An 8,661-nucleotide genomic window follows, 5' to 3' on the forward strand; every position below is an offset into this window, starting at 1 on the left:
ACACTGGTATACAAAGATCAAAGATCGATTAATCGAGCCCATTCGATTCGATTTTTTTAGCTCCTACTCGACCCGTGAATCGATCAAAAAAATTCGATTTTATTTTTTTTTTTTTCAATTGATGCATATTGATCTACGGTTTTCTCTAGAAAATCTGAGAAATTTTAAAGAAATTTAAATTTTTGAATTTGAGGCTGGTACAAAAAATGAAGGAACTTTGGCTCCTCCCACGGAGTCCTCTTGAAAATAACTATATGAAATTTTAAGTAATACTACAACAAAAACTCCTAATATTGGAATTCCCAACTTTGTGCAAATTTCTATTAAAAATTTTCACTTTTAACTACCCATTTTACAAAAAAATTTTCGTATGTAATTTTGTAGCTCATTGAATTTGAGTGCAATAAAATGCTATTTTGAAGTAAAACATAAAATTTTTCCTTTTTTGTATTAAAAAAAGACTACAAAATTTCGAAGAAATGTAACCTTGCAAAAATACCTTAAACTCAGGGGTGTACCGCGATTTTTTTTCCGGTCCGGTCTTACAATGTATGTACAACAGAAATGTTTTATACTAATTTTAACTCTCTTGACGGCCGCTGGGGCTGAGTGGGTTAGAGCTGTGTACTACCAGTCCGTAGGACGTGGGTTCGATCCATACGCCCGGATATCATAAAATCCATTTGCTGTTTCGAGACGATGTAAAACTCTAAGTCCCTCCATTTGTGTAACAACATCAAAACGCACAACACAAATTGAATGGGAAACTCGTCCATATACTTAGCAACAGTGTAAACGCCAAAATATTATTATACGTATAGTGACTCAAACAAGTGGTCACGTGTTGATTTTTTATCTTAATATGCATAATATTTTCGAGTAACATTTTTTTTGTTATTTTTCTATAAAAATTACAATTTTATAAGCTTTAAACAAAAGCATAAAAATCGCAGTTTCAAAATTTATAAAAATTTAAGAAAGTTCAACGTGTTTCCATAAAAATTTCAACTTTTAAATCTGCACCTTTAGAACATTTCTAGGTATGCAGTTTTATAGCACATACAATTTCACGGCTGAAAAATTATTTTTGAGAATTTTTTTTGGTGACCGATTTTTGCGGATCAAAAAGTTTAAATTTTGGAATTTTTCTGAATTTTGTATGAAGTTGGGAAGCGTGATGTATATGGTTACGGATAAAGTCTCTACGGTATTTTTATAGAAAAATAACAAAAAAAAAATATTACAAAAAAATCAACACATGGTCATTTCATTGAGTCACTGTATTTAGATTACAAAAACTGACCGATAATGGAAATTATAAATAAATCTTTCCACGAATTAAATTTAATTAATAGTAAATACAATTTTTTTTATCAATTCCACGAGTTTCTTCGACCAGATAAAGTGAAGGCAATTGATCTACATACCCTATATAATTGCACAGCGACAAACTTAGTGATGTCTTATCGTTTTGGCAACCCCGAAGCAAATTACCTAGTTACTTTGGTAAACAGACAACAGAAATTTAATTGGACAATTTAAATCTTTCAATTAAAATAATCGCGGTCGCAGCATGGTAAGAGTACATAAAATCGCCGACACTATAAAAGCGGCTTGACATATTCAATACTAGGCAGTTAGTCCAAATACGTAAATAAATTCAAATCTTAGCCGTTTAAAATCTGCGCGGAAATGTTAGGTGAGTAGTTCTAATCTGTCATTGCGAACCAGGGGATATAAGAAAATCCTAAATAAACAAATTTACTCGCTCTGCCGAAATCATCCAATTTCACAAAGGACAAGGATCATAGAACATGAAACTGCGGCGAAGCTAGCCAATTCATGTACCTGCCAAATAGGGATTCCAGCTGAAGTCTTAATGGAATATAAGACAAGTATGAGAGCGTGGATCCCTCTTTGTATTCTATGCTCTTTGTAAAGTACTTAATCATATTTATCGCATTTTGGTCGTACCCCTCCTCGAAATACACTAACAAAGTATTTTATATTTGTATTTCATTTCTAAAATTCACACTTACGCATGCGGCAGTAGCCAAACAATTCATATTTGGGACCCTTCTTCTGGTGCTAGTAAACGTAATTTCCGCGGAATACGATGTGGATGGCGTATGCACATTGGTCTCAGATGGCGTTCGCATTGGCAGCATCGAATCTTGTCTAAAATACTACATCTGCAACAACGGCAAGGCTACAGCTTATACCTGTCCTTCCGGCACAAAATTTAGCAAAAACTCGCAAGCTTGTCTAACCGCAGCCAACGTCAATTGCTATTTTGGTGAAACAACTCCCTGCACTGGCAAAACTGGGGTGTTCGTGCCCAAAACTGGCTCTTGCAATGGCTGGATCTACTGTAAAAATGGTCAAGAAATCAGCAGCGGCACCTGTAGCAACAACTTAATTTTCCGCGATGGCGAGTGTATATATGGCGACTGTGCCAAATCTGTGAACACACTGGATGCAAGTTTTACCTCCATCTGTCAGGTACTGCCGAACAACAAATACTTTGGAAGCACAACGGACTGCACCAAATGGCAAATTTGCAGGAATGAGAAGTTGAGCGTAGGTGTTTGCAAAGGTGATTTGGTAAGTACATATTGTTTTGAAGCACGATTCAACCAGCTTCTTTTACAAATCAATTAGGGTGAATTCACATCTATACATTTTAGCACATTTTATTCCTATCCCTTAGGTGTACGAAGTTCCATCTGCTACTTGCTCCTACAAAACTGCAAGCACCTGTTCGCACGTCACTGGTATCAAGGTGCAACCGGATGTGGAAGTCTTTGGCAGTTGCACTGAGAATGGCGCACTTAAGTCTACCGGCATTTGCAGCGACTACTTAAAATGTACAAACGGTCAATGGACGCGCCAGTCTTGTACAAACAACTTTTTCTTTGACACTGTGAAGCAAACTTGTGTGACCCGTAAAGCTGCTGTGACAACAGATTGCGATCGTTGTCAATTCACGAAAAATACATTCGTTAACGCTGTTGATGTGGAATGTCGCAAATATTTGATTTGTTCAAACGGCGTCCAAAAGAGTTCCAATTCCTGCGGTTCAGCCTACTACTTTGATGAGAGCTCTCAAGCTTGCATGAAAATCAGTGGAACTGTTGATCTCGCGGCAGTTAGTGGGGCGTGCTATACAGCTCCTACAAGTGGAGCAGGTGATTCTGATAACAGTGGCGACACCAGTGGCAGTAACAGCAGTGATGGCACCAGCGGAGATACCAGTGACAGTGGTAGCAGTGATGCTGCCAGCGGAGACGCCAGCGACAGTGGTAGCAGTGATGCCGCCAGCGAGGACTTTACTGGTTTCGGTGGACCCCCTGATGCCGTTTCTACCATATTCCCAAAGTTCATCAAAAAATGTGAAGATTCGATCTAACAGTGAAAATTCGCATCATGGGTGAATTCGGAGTAGCAAAAATAAAAATAAAATATTTTCTTGCGTTCTATTTAATAAAATAACGTGACTACACACTTGCAAGTTTTAAAAAACAGAGCTCGTAAAGTCATCAAAGTTTTATCTCGCCCTGAGGAGTTATATTTTTAAGAGCACTCCATAATCTCCTCACATGTTCGGCTCGCTCCTGAATTTGCATGTGACGTATTTGTAAAATAGTTTATTTGTGTTGATGACATCATTTATTTTTATTGCTCCGAGTTTTAAAGTGATGCGAAAAATATTCATCACTCACATAACTTGAAACAATTAAACCAAAAAACTTTTTACCCCAAACTTTAAATTCATGGTGGCTTCGATGGTCGAAGTGGGGGATGCTATAACTGGTTGCGGATCGAGGAATGTCCAGGTACTCCCTAGTGACCTGGCACCCCAAGCAAATCGAGCTGGTTATGTTTGCCAACATAATTTAGTCGAGACTTGCATTGTCGAACTAGTGTGGTAGTACTTAGATAGAGGGCTGGCAAATGCCTTAAGTGCAGCTTAGCTGTCACCGCAGACACGTAAACTCCTTCCCGTCCACTTTTTTCCACCACGTAGTATATAGCTTTGAGGATTGCAAATGCTTCAGCTTTATCCCCATTAACTTCGAAAAAGATCCCAGATCCTTGCCCAGAGTCAGTGTGTAAGTTCGGGCTCCGTGCTGGAATTAAACCAGCATTCCCCCTCAGGGAACTCTGAATTATAGACACAAGTGGTCAAATCTCCGCCGCCAGCAATTTCTGCCTCGCCTCACTCAGTGTCATAACAACATCCGTTTCTTTTTAGTCTGCAGGTGCAGCAGTGCGTCAAGAGCACTATATACCACTCAAAAAAATTAAAATTAAATAAAGATACTATCAAGCAACCATTTTGGATCTTTACTATCGAAACCAGAAATATTTTCCTGGACTCCCACTTACAACTCGCGGATCCCCATATTTTTTTAACGCCACCTGGACCACTTTGGGAATCACTGGTATAAACTAACCTCCACTGTAATATATAAACTAACTGATTCCAAATTATTAACAAGCCTCAAGCCAGTTACTATTTAGTAAAACTGAAATTACTTTGTAAATGAATTAATTTTGAATAATGATATTAATAAAAAAATATATATATGTAATCGATAAATTAGCACCACATCAAGAGAAGGCTTTTCTTCAAAGAAGTTTAGCTCCCTTAGATAGATATTAAAAACTTCTACATAAACTTCTACACTCTTAATATCCTCACACATTGGTTAGAAAATCCTAACTCACCCTCGATAGACTCCGCTTTGATGGCGGGTCAGCGCAAAAGCAAATTGATCGAAAAAAATCTTTTTAATGGCAGTCGCCCTTGACAGGCAATTCCTTCAAGTGTAAAAAAACAACTAAGAGCAGCGCTGTCTTCGGCTATGCCGAAGGCTTCATACCTTTCATGAACATCTGAAAACTTTACTTTAACAGATTACTGCATTTGAAAAAATGTATATGTATATTCACAGCATACATAGATAGAGGAGTTACATATATAAAAAATCGTATCTAAACAATCAGAGATATGTAAGATATACCTTATATAGCACCAATCAAAGTGATTTTCGCCGCTATGTGATTGGTATGTAAACCGGTAACACAATTTAATTGGTTTAGCTTCCTACATAAAGGAGAAATATCGCAAAAACTGGTATCTGAAAAATCAGTGCTATAGGAGATAAAGCTTATACAGCATAGATTTTGACGATTCGCTCAGTAGACTTTGTACTATTATTTATAAAATATCTTACGAAATTTATCGGTTTTAGCTGTTCAAATAAAGGAGTTGTACAGTAAAATCCCATATCTGAACAATCAGTTATATGGAGGCAATGTATAAGTTACAGTGACCCGATCTTTGTTAATTTTACTGTAAACTATCTGTTGATAATGAGTGAAAATAGTGCGAAATATCATGTTTCTAGCTGTATATATTTAGAAATTATAACAAAGAATCTCATATCTGAACAATCAGTTGTATCGGAGCTATATGTAAAAGTGACCCGATCTTTTTTATTTTCACTGTAAGAATTCTGTTGATAATCGTTGGAAGTATTGCAAAATTTCATGTTCCTAGCTGCATAAATCGAGGAGTCATAACGAAAATTCTTATAACTGAACAATCAGTTGAATGGGAGATATATGTTATAGTGACCCGATCTTTGTTATTTTCACTGTAAATATTATGTTAATAATGAGTGAAAACGGTGAGAATTTTCATGTTCCTAGCTGCATAAATGGATAAGTTATGGCAAAAAATCTCATATCTGAACAATCAGCTGTATGGAGGCTATAGGTTATAGCGACCCGATCTTAGCCATTTTCTCTGAAAGTATTATTTTGATAATGAGTGACAACAGTTCAAAGTTCCATGTTACTAGCTACTTAAATGAAGGAGTTATAACGAAAAATCTTATATCTGAACAATCAGTAGTACGGGAGCTATAGGTTATAGTGACCCGATCTTTGCAATTTTCACTCTAAGTTCTCTGTTGATAATGGGTGGAAGTATTGCAAAATTTCATGTTCTTAGCTGCATAAATGGAGAAGTTATAACGAAAAACCTCATATCTGAACAATCAGTTGTATGGGAGCTATATGTTATAGTGGTCCGATTCTTCCGGTTCCGACAAATGATTAATACATTATATAAATACATCCACCTACCAAATTTCATCCGGATATCACGAAAACTGAGAGACTAGATTGCATACAAACAGACGGACAGACGGACAGACGGACATGGCTAAATCGACTCAGCTCGATGTTCTGATCATTTAAGTATACATTTTAATGGGTCTATCTCTTCTTATTCTGGTACTTACAAACATCGGACCAAAGTTATAATACCATTTCATGCTCATGAAAGGTATAAAAACAAAAAAATATTGCCATTCGGAAGCGGCGTAAAACTGTAGCTCCTCTATTTCTACGGGGAGAGAACGTAGAATAAATCGAATTTGGAAAATTAGGCTAAGCAACTAACTACCGGCGGTGGTGCATTCCGCACTTATTAATTCAGATAGGAATTGAAATTTAAATTGAATAAGAACTTATTTAAATAAACAGCAAATGGTTGTAATGAGTAGTTTTTTTTTCAAGTCAGAAGTACACTTGGAGGTCTTCCATTGCTTGCCGAGGGGCGGCCGCTGTCAGAAAAGCTTGTTTTGGATGTTGTCCGAACCACGGATCCATGGTGGCCATATAGAATACTTACACCGTTCCTATAATTCCTCGATTAATCAAACCGGAAGAGTTTTTCATATTTCCCTTCGAAAATATGGTGTATTTCGAATAGACAACGAACTTGGATTACAGCGGATAACGTAAGTTCCGTTTTGTTGGAGAATGGCCTTGTTCTCGGAGGCATTTCTAACATTTATTGCACCGTGCGAGAGTCAAATTTACACACAAAAATATCAATATATTCGCGAAACAAGGGGCCAAAAATAGTAAAACTGCACCTTTGGTTTTTCTCTCTGACGTCAGAATTTTTTTTTACGACTTTTAAATTACACAGATACGATCAATTCAAAAAATGGCTGACTTCTAAAATGTCAATTGCTATGCCGCGAACTAAGCGGGCATTGGCTAGTAATAATATATAATAGATTGGCGCTTACATATATGTAAGTGTTTGGCCGAGCTTCTCCCCCGATTTGTGGCGTGCGCCTTGATGTTGTTACACAAAGGGCAGGGACCTACAGTTTAACGCTGACTCCGTTTTTCGTGGAAGAAATATACTCGGAGATTTGCCATTACCTTGCGAGGGGCGATCGATATCAGAAAAAAAAACTTTTTTATTTCTTATTTTTTATGTTGGGTTGAACCGGGCTTGAGGCCCTGTGGAATGGCAGGCGCGCACTGTTAACCACTAAAACATAGCGGCGACAACCGCATAGCTCCCGCATTAATTTTTACATTCGCATTTGCAGTAGTCAATGCGGAACAGCCGAAAGCCTAGATTACGATCCCTTTTAAATTTATTAATCTCCCGCAAAGAATAGTGCCTAAAAACACAAATTGGCTTTTGAAAGTAGAAATATTAATAAAAAGGTGTTAAAAAGCAAGGCGAATTCATATAAAGTGATGATATTAGAAAAGCTGATTTGATTTTTTTATTCGTCTAACGACTTGGAATGTCAAAATTGAAATATAGTTGCGTGCCCCAACTTTTCTGGGTTAAAACCTGTAAAACTGTCAAAAGGCAAAAGAAGCCAGAGAACCGAGTACGGGAGCACTTTCTGGTAAATTCCTGTAAATCCTTGCAACTTCTTGCGAGTTAGGGAACGCAACTATTTTGTTCGCATTTCCACACACACTCTTACAGATTTGCACAGTCCGCGCCGCAAAATCAAACTACTTGTAAATTTTTGTTTTTGTACTCCTGCTATCACCTTATATTAATTAATTCGCCTTGTTAAAAACCTTAGTTCTCACAAATTAAATAAAATGTGAATGATTGCATTATACATATTTTAACAAAAAGTTGTAAATAAGCAGAAAGTAATTTGCTCTCCAGTGGCCCATTAATATGAAGTTAGCTTTAGGCGCACGCTGCATACGATTGCCTCGTTGAGGTGCATTTCTCCGCTGCAGCATCGAACCACATATTCTCGCTACATTCTCTCTCCTCCACAGTCCGATTGTTCTCACAAACAAGATAATGTTGGCAACCGGTTTTCGAACTCAATTCGTAGCCGTCATCTCGACCATCGCAACGATCCTCATCACACTGAACGCTGGTGCGGGACTTGCAAGCCTCCTCCTTTGAATCGAAGAATTTAGTGACAGGACACTGTCCCCAGACAGGTGTGGAGTCTGGTTTACCAACACCGAGATCTTGGCAATAGAAATATCCACGACATGTCGCATCATCACTCACGAAATGATCTCTGATGGCAAGTTTCGTTGTGCCGCATACGTCCTTGGGGTAGGGATGTTTAGAGCAATTAACCTGACCCTTTGGCAAGCAAGTTGCCGTCGTCACGTCAAAGTATTTGCCAGTATCGCACTGTTTTTCGGTCAGGACAACGCTGGTTCTTTGTTTGATACATTCATAATATTTGTCACAGTTGTTTTCATCTAGAAATGGCGTATCATTGGGCACCACGTCGCAGAAAGTGTATGTGGCTACACATGAAGAATTTTCGGGGTAGTCACACATGACGG

The 8,661-nt window shown here is 37.8% G+C and overlaps 2 protein-coding genes across 2 annotated transcripts; one reads left to right on the forward strand and one right to left on the reverse strand.

Annotated features, from left to right (window-relative positions):
* The first annotated feature begins 1,692 nt into the window (after window positions 1-1,692).
* On the forward strand, window positions 1,693-3,409 carry LOC118740152 (peritrophin-48-like). The gene is made up of 3 exons (XM_036471647.1): window positions 1,693-1,699; window positions 2,054-2,604; window positions 2,711-3,409. Exons 1-3 carry the CDS (start codon window positions 1,693-1,695, stop codon window positions 3,407-3,409), a joined length of 1,257 nt encoding a protein of 418 aa, XP_036327540.1.
* A 4,559-nt stretch (window positions 3,410-7,968) lies between these two features.
* LOC118740153 (peritrophin-44-like) lies at window positions 7,969-8,656 on the reverse strand. The gene has a single exon (XM_036471648.1). The coding sequence runs from the start codon at window positions 8,654-8,656 to the stop codon at window positions 8,036-8,038; it is 621 nt and encodes a 206-aa protein (XP_036327541.1). The 3' UTR covers window positions 7,969-8,035.
* Window positions 8,657-8,661: the final 5 nt, after the last annotated feature.

The sequence above is a fragment of the Rhagoletis pomonella genome, unplaced genomic scaffold (assembly GCF_013731165.1).
Source record: "Rhagoletis pomonella isolate Grant_MI unplaced genomic scaffold, Rhpom_1.0 Rhpom_scaffold_00005, whole genome shotgun sequence".
Lineage (NCBI taxonomy): Eukaryota > Metazoa > Arthropoda > Insecta > Diptera > Tephritidae > Rhagoletis > Rhagoletis pomonella.

Coding starts and splice junctions, on each gene's coding strand:
- LOC118740152 (XM_036471647.1), top strand. Junction 2,605..2,710: donor GTGTTTGCAAAGGTGATTTG/GTAAGTACATAT, acceptor CCTATCCCTTAG/GTGTACGAAGTTCCATCTGC.
- LOC118740153 (XM_036471648.1), bottom strand. CDS start 8,656: ATGTGTGACTACCCCGAAAATTCTTCATGTGTAGCCACATACACTTTC.